This window comes from Diuraphis noxia, unplaced genomic scaffold, assembly GCF_037042655.1.
Source record: "Diuraphis noxia isolate RWA-SAM2 unplaced genomic scaffold, SU_Dnox_SAM2 contig0002, whole genome shotgun sequence".
NCBI lineage: Eukaryota > Metazoa > Arthropoda > Insecta > Hemiptera > Aphididae > Diuraphis > Diuraphis noxia.
In genome coordinates, this window is record NW_028301712.1 from 24,470,697 (window position 1) to 24,488,153 (window position 17,457).

General features: G+C 32.3%; 1 protein-coding gene across 2 annotated transcripts in view; it reads left to right on the top strand.

The window, feature by feature from the left end:
- trh (PAS domain-containing protein trachealess) overlaps positions 1-16,973 on the top strand; it is a 130,604-nt gene extending 113,631 nt beyond the window's left edge. For both annotated transcript variants that reach the window (XM_015515335.2, XM_015515336.2), the window contains 10 exons: positions 2,517-2,596; positions 2,661-2,750; positions 4,806-4,977; positions 5,859-5,980; positions 8,205-8,398; positions 8,801-8,907; positions 11,240-11,387; positions 11,577-11,707; positions 11,773-11,921; positions 13,285-16,973. In XM_015515335.2, coding sequence (XP_015370821.1) covers positions 2,517-2,596; positions 2,661-2,750; positions 4,806-4,977; positions 5,859-5,980; positions 8,205-8,398; positions 8,801-8,907; positions 11,240-11,387; positions 11,577-11,707; positions 11,773-11,921; positions 13,285-14,700 — 2,609 coding nt within the window. In that variant the 3' untranslated portion in view covers positions 14,701-16,973. The remainder of the gene's footprint in view (positions 1-2,516; positions 2,597-2,660; positions 2,751-4,805; positions 4,978-5,858; positions 5,981-8,204; positions 8,399-8,800; positions 8,908-11,239; positions 11,388-11,576; positions 11,708-11,772; positions 11,922-13,284) is intronic.
- Positions 16,974-17,457: the final 484 nt, after the last annotated feature.

The following is a 17,457-nucleotide window of genomic DNA, read 5'->3' on the forward strand; positions in this document are numbered from 1 at the left end:
GACAGTTAGTAATTTGTGACTCGTGTCTTGGAAAAAAAATGACAATTCTTTCCACGGCTATCAGCACGAGACTTGAGAGCACATGCCCATTGTCCAACTCCTAGGCTGCCAAACTCATCTCTCTCCATGGTCAATCATCCGATCAATATTTATATCGTACCACCGTTACGGCAATTATTTTGATTACACCTCTTGCCAGCAAAAATGCTACTCAGTGTACATGCTATCGACATCAACATCATCATCACTCTTGTATAGCGTATATCTATGCTGCTTACATCAACTAAAATACGGCTATTACTCCGTTACATCTTGTCTGGAATAAAACACGATAATTTCATTTAATTTCAATTTAAAAAATAAAAATAGGTAACTCTAATTCTAAATCGATGTACCTAATATTAAACTTATTTAAACATCACGCACATTATAATATTTAATTTAATAAGTTTTTCAAAAAAATTCCCCGTTCAGATATATAATTTATAATTTCAAAAGGTACTTATATATCAATACTAAAAAATTGATCTATTTGGTATATATTTTTTCTATCTATTTGGTTTATATGGCAGTCATAGCAGTCATATATTATACTATTGAATCGTGTAACTATAAAGTAATATACTAATATTAATGTATGTAAAAATATTTATTTAGTGGTTACACTAACACTGTACTTTTTGGATCATGATGAAATCGTCACCACCGTGTGGTTTTAAACTAATAATAATTCCATGTTGACAATATCTCAATAACCACCAAATTTGATTATAATTCGTGGGTATAATAATTGTAATAATATTTTCGTCAAACAAATCCAGCCGACATCACTTTAAAGCGAATTAAGAGTGCCTGGGGGCTTGTTATCATCACAAAGAGAAACTTAGGGTGAGAAGAGTTTAAAACACTACCCGACTGATTGCTGGGACCCATGAATAAACCTCGAGCTAACTGAGTTAAATGCAAGGGGAGGGCTTTAAACATTCCCCCCGTTCTCTTTTTATTTTTGTGGTTTCAATCAGCCACCCGCAAAATAGGGGGACGGGATTTGTTAAACACACACGCGCGCCACCGACTTAAGTTAATTTGGATAACAAAGGTGCACTTCTCCACCCTATGTGTATATATTTATTTATGTTTACAGCTAAGTAATACAAAATTCAAAAAAACTGATTTAACAACAAGATAGAAAGACAAGTTTTCGCATCAGTTTGACAATAACGGTCAATTTTTTATATTCGCTAACCCTTTGAAATATATAATTGGAAAATTGGTATTAAAAATGGATTAAATCAAAATAGTATATTTTTTAGTTGAAGTTGTATGTATTTTAGTACAAATAAAATATTTTACATAATTGATATTTTTTATTTGGTTCTTATTCATATTTATAATCTGGGATTATAGCTCATTTATTTATTTTGTTATAGAACTATAACAAAATTACCATCACAAATTTTTTAGGTAATGTTTAATTATACGTTTTGCAACATTCACTATTATTTTAACAAATTCAAACTATTTAATTGGGCATCCACCTCGTCGTCCTTATACAATTATACCTATTATAAACCTATTATAACCTACTTATACTTATGCCTCACGATCAATATTAACTTCATTCATTCATATTCATAATATTATTTACTGCCGTCACTATAGTTAAGTCTGATTACTGATTGGATTCAAATCATTATAAAAATAATAGATCAAAAAAAAATCTGGCAATAAAAAGTTCTATATTTTTGTTTGCTTAAAATAATATCTTAATGTACAATTTACAAAAACTAATTTTAAATTGTATTTGACACTCATATAATATAGCATATATTCCAAAAGTTGGGAATTTTCCCCTTGGTAAAAAGAACAATAAATAATTGTTGACACCACCAGGAACACATGTGGTAGTTATCCCAAGGGACGATTCTCCTGCTGCAATACTTTAAGGTCCCTGGTAGTGGTGGTATAGGCAATATTAGTACTTGGAATATGATAAGCACCTACACGGTGTCATAAGCATTTTTGAAAACAACAATGTGTTATTTGTAGCTAAACAAATGAAGATAAGTTCATATTACACGTTTAAGACAGTCACATTTTTATAAATAAATGCCCATAATAATTGTACGGACTTATTGCGATTGGCTCGATTATTATACCGATTAATAAATAAGGGAGATATGTTATTAATACTAACACATAGTATTACGCCAGACTGTTTGTGCAAAGTAAACGACCAAGTTACCAAATGAAAGTCGCGAGGGTGCTTAGGGGACGAAAATGTTTACTCAGTTGAGGATTAGGATAGACTTTTTTGATTAAACTGGATGTATTTATGTAGGGGCTATGGACACAGTTCTTATTTGAGGGAAACGATATGATTTTGTGCATTTAATGAAAAAATACACAAACTGGATACGATATAATAATATATACTTTATATGATATATATATAATGTATATATGTGAGCAATGAAAATTAACTAGAAAATATAGAATGTTTATAAATGTTTCAGGGACCTCAGCTCGAAATAGATCTCCTAGTACCATAGCCTTGGAATTGTTTGAACAACACCAAGGAACACATATACTTCAAGTAAAAAATTAAATCATACGACTTAAAATCACGTCGATACTAATTATGTCTTATTATTTTTCAGTCGTTGGACGGTTTCGCGTTTGCATTAGCTGCCGACGGACGATTTCTTTACATATCAGAAACCGTGTCCATCTACCTAGGTCTTTCTCAAGTGAGTATTTTGAAACGCCGTACAATATTAAATAATATTTATTACTAAATATGCATAAAACTAAGTGTGTATATACGCTGTATAACAGCATAAATGTCAGACTATACAATTTTGAAGTCTTCACTTCCCGTGTACAAACTCTCCTTTGAGTAAGGCACATTAATAATACTAGTCAGACAATATTAATTGCGCTCAACACTGTTGTACTTGAAAAAATTGGGAAACACTTTGCTCCTTTGTTAACCACCGCGTATCTTAGTCCATTTTTAACTAAATAACGATGTGTGATTTCATAATTATTTACATTTTAAATACTCTGTCACGATGCAGGGTAACTTGATACGCGTTCATATGAAACAATAATACCGAAATATAAAATATATCAAACACAACCGCCTTTACTTAGTACTTCGACTTTGGTAATGATTCGAATTTGAACACCTTAATATCTGAAAATTCGATAATTTATTTTAATGATAGTATTATTAATATTACTTTTTTATATACTATTTAATTTTTTTTGTGGAGATTTTAATTTAAAATCTGAACGAATTTAGATGTACAAACAAAAAATGACGGTTTTAGTTATTTTTTTATAATTTATTTATTTATTAAATATTATTTGTACTTCGAACTTTTAATACATATATATTATGATATTTTATACACACATTGAATTTTTTAATGCAATTTTATCGGAAGAAAATTAATTTAAACTACCGTATTATAATTTTAAAATAAATTAATATAGCAATAATTAAACAGCAATATTATAGGTTATATGTTATAAAATATATTTAGAACACTGACGAACCATCACCGTCCAGACTAGGTTTTTCTATGCAATGATTTATCATTGAATTCAAATTTAACACACCCATTACAGTCCTATACTCAATAATGAGATTTCGGTTATCTACTTTCCAATCTTTTTTATTTGTAATTCCTGAAGAAATTATACCTCTGAAAAGATTTATACAATAGTAGATATACATATATAATTAATTTATATTATATTGGAACAATGTATTTTAATACCTAGTCTGTATAGTCATAATACTGCTTCTTCTTTTTTATCCACTAATTTCTTATATATTTCTCTATAATCAAATCGAAATTATAAACTGTTAAAATGTATAAACCATCAGATATAAAAAAAATTCACTCATAATATCAAGCTGATTTATAATAAGTTTTAATTTAAAATAGTCTCATAATTTAATGTTTAATTTGGATTCTCCATAAGAATATATTTTATATCAACTTGATTATATTGGTAATTATATAATGGTAATAATGGTACATCTATATTTTTATAGTCTTGTTCACATTAAAAAAATAAAAACCAAATTTTTCGTTATTATATTTACTTTTGTCAACTAATAAACATTTTAGTTTTTACTATATGTGTGTATTCTCGTCATAATAAAATATTACTATATTTTGTTCAAAATTTGTAATTTCCATAAAAATGTTACTTTTTTAAATAAAATAAAGTATATTAGTGTATACATCCATAGTACCAGTGTTGTTTCGTTTGTTGGATGAAATATTATGTAGAAACAATCGTCAGTTCTAGAAACCTACCCTGCACACCAAGTCCTGTGTACAGGCCACGTCAAAAGCGCAAAAACCCTGGGTCTCCCCCGTGTCGGCCTTTGCAGCATAGCTATTGATTGTGTCAGGCGGGCGAGAGAGAGTACGGTTCGGAATTACGAATGAGGAACACGCTCGCACGGCTCAAGTGTACGTGAGTCGAATTCGAGTCGAGCCGGAACCCACCCGCGCAACCTTTAAAACGCGTCAATCCTCCCTTACCTTTCCCTGTGATAGGGAGTGATGAGGGGGGAGTGTTTGTAGACCATGCGCATAGCTCTATGTATTATAGTCTAAATTAACGTTACGGACGGTAACAATGATGGACGATTCGGGAAGATTTTTCACCAAGTCCGAATAGTTTAATTCCCCTCGTAACGTACAACCAATATCTCAAGAGGCTTCCAAATGTCAAACCATTATGTTAGTTCCTTTACTTATCCGTGTTATTTTTTGCAGGTAGAGATGACCGGTAGTAGTGTGTTCGACTACATTCATCAAGCCGACCATTCTGAGCTGGCTGAACAATTAGGCCTAGGACTGACTCAAGGCCAGGGTATGGCATCGCCGTCACCCAGTAGTGCTGGTTCCGAAGAAGGAAGTTCCAATGTGGGCACGGCAAATCCTGACGGTGAGTTTTCATCCCTTTAGACAACGGTGGCTACACTCTACGACGTTTCACGTGATTAGCCACACATTCACCCTGAGTGTTTTTTATTGCCCCGTCACGCCGTATAGAACACTGAAATGCAATCCAATTTATAACCAAAAAAATAAAAATAAAAAAACATCTAGTCCGAGGGAAAAATTAGTTTGGTCCTTTTACCAGAGTTACAACGCTCGATCCGATAGTGCGTGACGGAGTATTTTTAAGAATTGACGCGAGGGGCTATGATTTTAAACCTAATAAGAGTGCATTATATTTCTCAAACACTAAATTTAAAAAAAGATAAATTGAATTTATTTTAATTCTTCCGAAATTATTCTTGAACTTTTGTACCTAATATATATGAATGCCGAATATATAAAAATATAATCGTTTTTCACACATTGACCACCGATCATGATGTGCTTATAATTTGGAACATTATAATATTGTATAGACTTTCTGGAATATATAAGGAAGCACGGATCATTAGTCCGGCCACAAACGATCGTGACTTCGAACACATAATTATATAAGGCTGTATCCCATTGCTGTGTAACAAATAATATTATGCTGACATGGTGTGAATACGATTGCCAAAACATTTTATTTTTATTTTTTAATAAATAGGTAATATTAAAATTATTTTACATTATTTGTAACAATTAAATAATTAAAACTTTGCATTAAATTTAGGTAAGTATACAAACATTTTTATATTTAAAAGAATAAAACATCTATAGTCAATAAAACTAGATCAATAAAATTAATATATTATAACGAAACAAATGTAATCTTATCCTATAAAAATCAAATACAAAATTTAAAGCATTACTATAATTATTATTACTTTATAAAATTTTCAGTTTCGTCAGTGATGTCTCTATCCAGCACAAATGCATATAAAGGCTTAGACAGAGCGTTTTGCATTAGAATGAAGTCTACACTGACTAAACGTGGTTGCCATTTCAAATCCTCCGGATATAGGGTGAGCGTACATATATTTATACTTTTCTAATACAGATATTATTACCACCGTATAGGGTGTAGAATTATACATTTCATCCCACTTTCCCAGTAATATATGAATTCTCTTATTTGGAGGGGAGAAGTGTAATTTTGAGACCAAAATTGTAGTAAAGGGTTGATGGTTGGGTGATTATTAAGCTTGAAACAACAGAAATGAGTGCGTCATACTGCCTATAATGTATAGTTTGAAAATATTTCGATATAACTGATAAGTCGTCGGAAATTACCAATTTCATCATATTACGAAATGTCATTGATATACAATTGTATATTTTTGTATAGAACAACTTTCGTTATTTATATTTGTACAAAATATTAGAACTTAGTACCTACCTAATACATATTTAAATAATGTTTTAAAATACAATTTTATTTCTGTGCACAACATCAATATACTAGAACAATCATATTGGAATTGTGTTACATACGAATGATTGTGTTGACCTGATGAAAAAAAGGGGATATGAAATAAAGACAAGGAAAATAAAAGGGTTAGAGGAAAGTTCTACCCTAAATATAAACGATGATTCATTGAAACCACTAAAAATTAGTACTTTTGTTTGAGATACTTGTATACCATTGTAATTGGGTACCTCTTCGAGCACCCAACCATGGTTTCGGTTCAAATTTAACAACAAGCGAAAATATAATCCCAAAAATAAAATGAAATAATCGATTACCTTAAAATGTTTTCTTTTTTACTTTTTGTTATTTGTGTGTATGAGGGTTATTCAAGTATAGAAAATTACCATCAGTGTTGTGTTTACGTAACACATAATAATATATACAATATGAACTCGTATAAACACATGGTTAATGATGCATTTACAAATTCCATACTTTGCCAACTTGTCACCACAAAATTGACCATTGCTTAAATGTATAGGTATAAGTATAACATGTGCATACATATGTTTACATATTATGTGGTGACAATGGCAAAGAGAAAGCTATTCAGACGATGATAAAATAACACTAACAACTCTGATATTGTAATAAAAATAATTGTAATAATGCACAATTTGTGTCCCACAATGGTTACATACTTATATAACAGTATATTCCAAACGAATAAAAAAAAACTAAATATTTAACAAATTAAAGAAAATAACCATTAAAGGTACCTATTACTTATTCAAGTTACTTCGTTACATCACCAAATTATTCGCTCTTATAGGGGGTAATTTTTTCATCTTGATTTACTTCAGATAGACTAATAAAAACAAGATAGCAGTTAAATAACCATGGATAATTATATACTTAGATCCTTAGACGGCGAACAAGAGAAAAATCCCAAATGTTTTTTTATATACATCTATAATATTATATACCGTAACTCGCACCTATATGTGTTTGTGTGTGTTTGAATAATTTGGGTTTTATGGACGACCAATTCTGATAATTTTGTTAACATCTATTCAGAATGAATCTAATTAATTAAGTCGCCATAGAGCCGTGAACGTTTTGTATTAAGAACAACTCCCTTAACAAGTTTGCACTAAAAGAACAATAGGAAATAATTTAATAACAATAATTGTGCGTGTCATGCGTTTGATCATTTTGTTCCGATTTCATTGTAGCCCGATCGAATGAAAGACAAAAAGCAGATGACACTTTAGTATTCAACGATAATATACAAAATTCGATTCACATAGACACGAAAAAAACAATCGCTATACTCGGAAGCGTAAAAAAAAAACGAAAAAAAACGAAAACAATAATAATAAAAATGTACCACATAACGTAGCTACCTAGAATATAGTAAAACAAAAATTGAATGACCGAAGTAGGCGGCCGACTTAAGACCGTTGTCAGGATGTACAAATCATATCCAGTGATCGTGATGAGTATACAAGAGAAGAACGCCTCTGATTCCAAGTGGTTGTTTTTTCCTCTTTTTTATGTAATTTACGTGTCAGAACTGTTAATGTCACGTTAACCACTGTTTTTTTTTCACACGCCACTAACAGTCGTACATTATATTTATATGTGATGTATATCATACGATATTATTAAAGAGATAAAAACTCGTCAACAACCTTTACCTCATAGTACATAATAAATAATAATATATATACATTATATAGGCACACACACCAGTCACACAAACCATTAAATTTAAATCACTCAGGAATTATGATTTTTTTTTATCGTTAACTCACGATCTTACTCTGGTATTTTAGGTGGTGCTGTTGATTTGCAGACTGAGGCCACAGTACACGTTTTCGCACAATCGAAAATGTGCGCCACCGCTTTTGGGCGCAGTGTCCCTGGCTATTGCTCTACCCCCACCAAGCGTGCATGAAATCCGACTGGAAACTGACATGTTCGTCACAAGACTATACTTCGACTTTCGAATAGCTCATTGCGAACCAAGGTAATTATATCGATTAAGATGCTCAGATGTCTATTGTAGCTATAGATTCTTTAGAAACATTTTGGTTTAACTACGCAAAAAAAATTTGTGTCAAACTCAAATAAAAATATAAAAAATTTTAATTTTAAGAGCATAAAACTTTCGAAAATTTTACCGATTTATAGCTATATTATAAGACAAAAAATACGTCTATATTACCAACAACTCTATTTAATAATTTTTGTTTTATGACACAAATTTTACCTACGTATCTGTATATTCTCACATCATATACCTACCTAGGTATTAAGAAGTATACAATTTTAAAACATAAAAAAACCGTGAGACCCATTTTTGTTGATACACTCATATTATATGGATACGCAAATGATGTATAACGATGATTTATTATTATTATCATAGGGTAGCGGAAATACTAGATTATACGGCCGACGAACTGACTGGTATGAACATGTATACCCTGTGTCACGGCGAAGACGTGGGGAAACTCCGAAAATGTCACCTAGACTGTAAGTATATACTGCAACATTCAAGCACTATAATGTTACGGACATCATAATATTATTATATTATTATAATACAATACGGTCGTTACTATAGTTTTGAATAATACGATGGTGCGCATTGTAATAGTATACGCTGCAGATACAGATAAAAATGTAAAATGATATAATACGGGTCTGGCGATGGTTAGAGTTGTAGGTATCGTATAATATGTGGTAGTAGGTAGGTATACTTCAACTAGATATACCTCCTACCTATAATATACCTATGATATACATTATAATATCTCGCGTTAACGGGCATATAAATGGTGGCCATTTATATTTATACGCGATCGTAATTGAATAACGACCGGAAGAGCGTCATCAGTATTCAGAACAGTAATACGCACCGAGTATAATATTATAATAATATGTACCTACCTATTTTGTCTTCGCCGAATACATCGTACACGAGACGATGACTCTTGTTGGTGGACGATAACATCTAACGTGTGGCCACCGGGATAATGGCTATATGGTCCGGTAATAGTGGGAGGGCGGAGCTTCCGGTGCGATACCTGCCCGGCATATTTCAACAGGCGCAAGTGCCTCTGTAACTGTGCGTGTGTATTGTCATCATCATCATCATCATCATCATAATCATTGTCATCGTCATCAGTATCTATAGGTATAAGAAAGTATGAGAGTATGGGTATAAATGGCATAATACTGTAATATAATATATTGTCACTCAATGACAAATCTGTGAAGGATCAAGGATAAACCAACAACTATTGTGTATGTTTTATCGTATATATATTATATGCTGTTTGTGTAAGCCTATAATATGTACCTATAGGTACATTTTGCTCATCTTAGTGCAAGGAGTGCCTGAAATTAAATAATACAGGCAGTGGTGGATTATTTATACGTGGGTGGATCCAAAACGTCAAAATAATGTGTTGTGCAATATTTTTTTAAACTATTTTATTTTATTAAATAGGTACATATAGGTTATAGGTATACTCTTAAATTTAAATTAATATAATAAAAATACATGAATTAAAAACTAGTTATCACTTTTTTTAAATATACAAATGATACCTACTTTTGAAATTCAAATTATTTGCTTGTCTCTACTCCATAAGAAAAATTTTGAAAATTCCCCACTGGATATATAGTTAGGAAGATATCATACGTATCACAGGAAACGAAAAAGAAATTGAATGGATTATAAAATTATCCACCGACTATACCAGTTTGTAGTCACTACTCGGTATACACATTATACTCACTACCTTTATTACTATACATATATAGGTAGTCTATAATATCGGTAGTCGGTACCATACTACCATAGGTGACAGGTACCTACTGTATATTATAGTTAGGTCGTAGTCATGCAGTTGACGGAAAAACAATGTCCATTTCATCATAAGGTCAGGATGAATGAGTTGAATGCTTAAATATTATTATAGCGCCGCCATAGATCCGTCTTCTCAAAATTAATGCATAAATATTCCACTCGAGTCGCGTGCAAGTGGCTTTCGGACAATAATAAAAATTGGATAGGTTTATTGTTATAATATATGAATTATTCGTCGTGTGTTAGTAGACATCATTATTTTATATAAAATCATTCCCATTTGTAAATTTTGTACTGTTAGTTCCTAATTTCTTACCTACTTTTATATTGCTTTATAACAATAGGTAATAGCTATAGATATATTATATAAGTTCCGATGCATAATATATAAATAGTTGCGTATCAGCGTATCTACATTATACTATATAGTATATAATAACTATATACGGTTATATCTATATTTATAGGGTTTTATCATTTTTAATGTAACTTTTTTTTATATAATGAAATTACAATAATTATTAGGTACCTACATACATTACATACATTTGTATAATTATATAGTTTTGTTAGCTGTTAGGTAATATAATATTTTTTTATCAAGACACCAAAAATTATAAGACTTGCAATAAATTATAATATAAATATATCAATGGTGATCGAATAATCAAGAATATCATGGAAAACCTAACTTATTATTCCAAAATAATGTATACATATTATATTATATTATAATCATAACTTATTCTTGGTAATAAATCACTGAAATTACCTAGTTTATTTTTTAATAACAGTTATTTTATAAAAGTGTTTATTATTTTATATAATAAAAGCAGCTGCCTCGCGTTTTAAAACTAACTGACGATATAAATCATCTTACAATAATATAATGCCATCAAATCTTAAAATTAACATGATATAACCTATATAATATATATATAAATATTTTATTTATCATTCATCAAATTAACATTAAATTTTTTATTTTAGTGATTAACAAAGGACAAATGATGACGCATTACTATAGGGTGATGAATAAAAATGGTGGTTACACTTGGATGCAGACGTGCGGTACGGTTGTCTGTAACTCGAAAAACGCCGAAGAACAGAACATTATTTGCGTCAACTACGTAGTCAGGTAAGTTGTACTTTTTTTTAAATTTTAACCCCGTGCCAATTAGGTGTGTCCCCTCGTTTTGTATTCAGAACATTCACCAACTGTAATAAAAAAAAAAAAAAAAAATGTGCGTAACATTATCCGAACCTCTGCGGAATATTGATCGTGGTGTATAATATTATGTATAATGTATATATATGATGATTTTAGTGCCAGAGAATTCGACAATTTGATAATGGATTGTTGCCAAATGGAAGAGCATATTAGACAAAGGGTGGTGAAAAGAGAAGAAACAGGAGGAAACGACCCTGAGAACGGTTCACCCGATGGCGGTGGCGGTGGTAAGTGTGGCTATCACATATTGTATGAATTATATGAGTTATAACTGGATATTGGTCATTTTTAGATGGTCGAGGAGGAAATCCTAGAAGAGATCACTTAACACCCGCCGACCTGGACGACGGTCATTCGGCCGACGGACAGGGTGATCCGACCAGAGGCAGAAATCATGTGGACATAACACAATTGAACAACGCACCGTCCGAACGACTACAAGTGAGTTAAATTTAATAAAATTTTAATTACTTATTAGTTATTGCAAATGATAATGAAATTAACATATTTATATTGCATTTGACATTTGTACCTATGTGATTTTACTTGAGCCATCATTGAAATCAAAACCTTATAGATATAGGTACCTATGCATTTTAAAATTATAAAGTTCTTTGGATAGCAAAAAAAAAAATAATCCTGGTAAGCCATATATCTATAAAACTAATTGACTACCTATATTATTTTTTCAATACTTACCATGGTAGTAGTCATTTTTCATTTAGTATCGGTATAGCTAAGTATACTATATGTACCTAAAGCATATTGACACATTAAGAAATAAGAATAATATATAATAGGTGGGTACTGGGTACCCATTGATCATAAAACACAAATACTAGAAGAGTAGAGATAATAAAACCGAAAACTGAAGTTTAATTAGGCGTCTCGTTCAATTACTTGATGGTTTTGGCGTTCCTTAAATTACTTATACAAATATTATACGTTCCTGCAAAATTAAATATTCATAGTTTTAATTGTCCATGCTAACCTAACCTGCAGTATACCTTTATTATGTCTTACGTAATGGTGGTATACTTAATTATCTTTTTTATTAGTGAGTCTAAAGACTAACCCATGAATAAATTATAGATATAATTAATAATACTACCTATATGAACTTATAGGTAGTATTATATTATTATATATAATATAATATAATATAATATATAATATATTATTATATATTGCTCTATAGACGCCCCTATCAGAGCCGAACTAAAGGGGTGCAATAGTTTTTTTTTATCGTGCTTACATTTCATTACAGTAGTCAACTATATATATAAATATATAGTTTATTATGTAATTATATTATAAGATAAAAATATTACGTTAATATTATATTTCATCACATTTTAGAGACGAGAAAATCTAAAAATATATACCCCAAGAGCGGGACGCAGCATTTTTTCTGAATCTGTATTTGGTACCTGTTAATAATATACAATATACCTACATAGTGGAGAATTTGAGAAGTTTGAGGCGATTAACTCTCGTTAAGGCTTTTTTTACTTGAACTATTATAGCGCCGTAGTATGATAAAATTAATATGGAATTCATAAGTAATAACCATAACTTCAAACTTATAAAGTATAATTAAACAAAAAAAATGTATTTTTTTTTTAATATGCAAATCGGAAATGGTGTGTATTTGGTTACATCTTTATTAGTACCTGTCAATCTACGATACCAATTCACCCCCTCTTCAAATTATCCGCTACTGTAAACTACATACTATACATTATATTTATATCAAGTCCTCTAGACTATTTTGACATTTATTTATGATTTGTGTTCATTTCAGTTGAACAACAACAACAACAACAGCATAGGAATACAATCGAAGAAGTCAGGCAATGACAAACGTAAAGCACATAAAAGGAAAATCGCTGACCGGGAAGAGGCAGCTGCGGCGGCGGCGGCGGCGGATAGCTGCTGCAGTAGTTCGGAAGAGGACACTTTGGTGAGCCGGAAACAGCATTTCACCAGCTTGAGCCCTGCCTCGTCGTCTTGTCAATCCATCACGATGCCACCCAGTCCACCGAAAACGAACGGCAGCGGAAGTGATAAGAGGCCGGCTGTGAGCGACCCGAACGCCGTGAAAGAGCTCGAGCACGCCATGTCCAAACACCTACCGCCGACCACGGACAAGACGTCCGCGTCTTCGGCAACGGCAGTACACCAACCGACCGACTTCAGTACGGACGCGCTGCTTAAGCAACAGCAACAGAAGAGTACGATCCAATGGATCGGAGCGCACCACCTGGGACATCACCACCACCTTCATCAGCAGCAGCAACACCAACAGCAACAGCTGAACGGTGGCCTGCACCTGCAGCAGCACCAGCATCAGCATCACCCTGCCGGGCCACCTCACCACCATCACCTACATCATCACCAACAGCACCAGCACCAACAGCAACAGCACCAGCACCACCATCACCACCAAGGTGCATCGCCACACGGCCAACAGTCGACGGGCGGTGCACCAGGCACCACACTTCCCGCTTCAGCACTGCTCCGGCAAATATACGCCAACCGCGAGTCGGTGATCCGCGCCAACGTGCACGCTCCCCGTTCACCCGGCGCCAGTGCTGTCTCGTATTACGCTGGTGAAATGAGCACGTTGCCGACGCCGCCGGGCAGTGAGGGTGGTTATTCAGAACAGCAACAGTTCGGGTCGCAGAAAAACGAGTTCGGGAACAGCGGCGGCCTGGCCGTACCGCCACCGTACAGTTACGCCGATTACCATACGGCCATGACGCCACCGTCGTCCGTGTCGCCACGTGATAAACACCAGCACCAGCACCAGCAGCAACAACAACAGCACCAACAACAACACCAGTACGACTTGTACGGGCCACCGCCGACGTCCGCTGACGCGTTGCTGCAGATACGGCAACAGCACCTGCACCAGCAGTACGGCCATCACGCGGAGGTGACGTCATCAGCCGCGCCCGCGCTGCCGCTGAAACCGCAGCCGTACAACCCTGCGCCCCCACCGCCGCCCACCGTGCCGCTCGACCACTACGATCAGACGTCAGCGGCCGCGGCCGCGGCAGCCGCAGCGTTTTATCATTCGGCCGCCGGCTTTCATCTCTACCATCCGTCCAAGTCGAACATGGCCACTGGCCCGCCGCTGCCACCTCCACCGCCGTCGTCCGTGTACGCTGCCGACTCGCTGAAGAACCACCACAACTGGTACTCCACACCCACTTAGTGTGCACTCGGTGTAGATTTATGATTATTTATATTGACATTTCACGATGAGTACATATTTTCACCCCTATACAACATTTTACCAGATAAAAGCGTGTGGGGAGGAGTTGATTTTTAAACGCGAAACGTACCTACTCAATCTATTTTCTCGGACATGGTACTTCTGAATGATTATCTAAACAATAATAACCTACTCATCATTGGATACCAAAATCTGTGATTGCTATAAGATTATACAATATTATAGCTTTTAACTAAATTCTGGTAGTTCGTGGTAGTTACTATAAATATCGACATAATATATATATATATATACATATATAATAATATGTATCTAAATTTATTGCAGGTGCATATATCTTATGTTTCGCCATTCTTTTTCTCGATATTTTGATTATTCCTTTTTTAAACGCAGATAACGTTCGTTATTCTAAAACCGAAAAAGTATAAGGATGAGTACATTGGAATGTTTTGGACACAATAATGATATTAGGATCATGGATTATACTTATAGAAATCTTATAATACACCGGTGCAGTTACAGGTTGGCGAAAATAATATATAATTAACTTAAAAAATACATCATAAGTACTATATTATAGTACTAATTGTAGATAGTTATAGGTCGATGGATAGTTAAATACAACTATGTGATGTATTTTATAACGATATTATTACATCGATAAAATGTCCTCTTATCAGGACATGATGTGTATTGGATTTCAACGATGAGTTGTCTGTAGATATTCCACCATCATCACTGCACATACTTACTTCCCTAACTCACTCGTAAAAACTTTGAATGACACCTAACAAACTAATATGTAGAAGTATAGTCTGTTTAGATAACTAAATAACTTGAGAAAACTTACCAAACAATATTATTATAGTCAATAAATAGTGTAAGTTTTAAGTAGGTACCTACCCATTTAACATAATTATTTATGCACCAACGTATGCGTTTTATTTTGTTTTATATATAACTGATTATGATAGGTATAGATGACCGAGAAAATACGGGTTTCGCATAAAAATAGCGCCTCTGTTGTGTTTGCGATTGGTAAACTTAGCTTTTAATTATTATAATATATATTTTGCTGCCGCTGTATTTGTTTAAGACTGTAATATTGTCATTATTCTTATTTAGAATTAATAAACATAATAATATTGTACATTATACCGATTATGTAAAAAACCCTACCTAAAAGGTTGTATAAAATGCGTAATGTCTACTATACAAACTACTATGCACATATTAATTAATATTATGAACTAACTATATATATTATATTTTGTTAAGACTATATCCTTTTTTTTTCTATACTCATACATGTTTTAACCAAAGATTGTATTTTAGTGTCGAATTTTTAAATTATGTGCCAACTAATTTTTTAATAAATCGATGATGTACCTACCACTACTGCAGGTATGTAAAATAATAATAATATAAAACTATAATAATATATAGTTTCAATATTTATTTGCATTTAAAAATTTGACAATTTCGACACCGGGCGTTTATTTTTGGTTTAAAAGTGTAATTATTATAAAAACGTATAGTCAACTCAAACGAAATATTTTCAAATTTTAACTCAAAATGACATTGCACAATTTTATGTATTGAAAAATACTCCTCGTATACAATTATTATTATTATCCGGTCAGAATGGCGGTACATGTTTTGTATATATTATTTTATACATTAGAGATAAAAATATTCTAGACTTTTATCATAATTACTATGTAATATAGGTATGTAAGTTATACGTATAAAAAACATCATATCAAATTTATTTTAAAACTAACTGCTGAATGTTTCAGTGTTGCACTCATCTGTATTATAAATAATTTACGAGGTGTTTTTATTACGCTATCGTTATGAGTTAAGACTCAGTAAATAAACTATACATAATATGATAATAACATATTGTTATTTTTTATAATTAAAATTTGTTTTTTCCCTTAAACAAGAATTTTATTGTTTGAAAACATGTTAGGTGGTTAATTATTTTATTATTATTATTTTACGTTGGCTCAATTAATTTGTATATAATGTAATTTTTTACACACATGTATAATATTACCTATTATTATTATTATTATTATTATTATTATTACTATTATTACTATTATGATAACTAAAATGGAGTTAAAGCTATTAGTAAGTGTTAACTGAAATGTGCAATAGACACACGATTATATCAGTGATATTTATTCCTTGTTTGTAATTTAAAATATAAACAAAAATAAATTTTAAAAATGGTTTCATGTCAATTGTTTTTCTTGATTTCATAATCACATGATTAAAAAAATGTTATAAACTTATAATTGTGTAAGTAAATAATTTGTAGTAAGAGTGTCAATCAATAACAGGTGGTCTGATTTGCTTTATTGGTGTTTTTTAATGTTTGTAATATTAATCTGAATGAAGAAAGAAAATGGGAAAAATTGCCCAGAAAATTTGAGAAAACTGAAAGACTTTTACCGTGGAATTTTTGTATATAAGTATAAGTGGTTACCATACATATTAAATTTCCTTTTCATCTATCTTCTTTAAGCAGTTTAAGCTATAATATAATTGATCGGATATAATAATTTTTATGTTTGGTATACAATATGTTTAACCTTTGTTGGTTTATCCAAAGTCAGTAGACTTGAAAGTTAAAAACTACCTACTGGAAAGTTTTCAATAAAATTACTATAAACAGATTCCTTGTAAGTTGAGAGAAATAATAGTTCGATACTATACTAGCGTGAG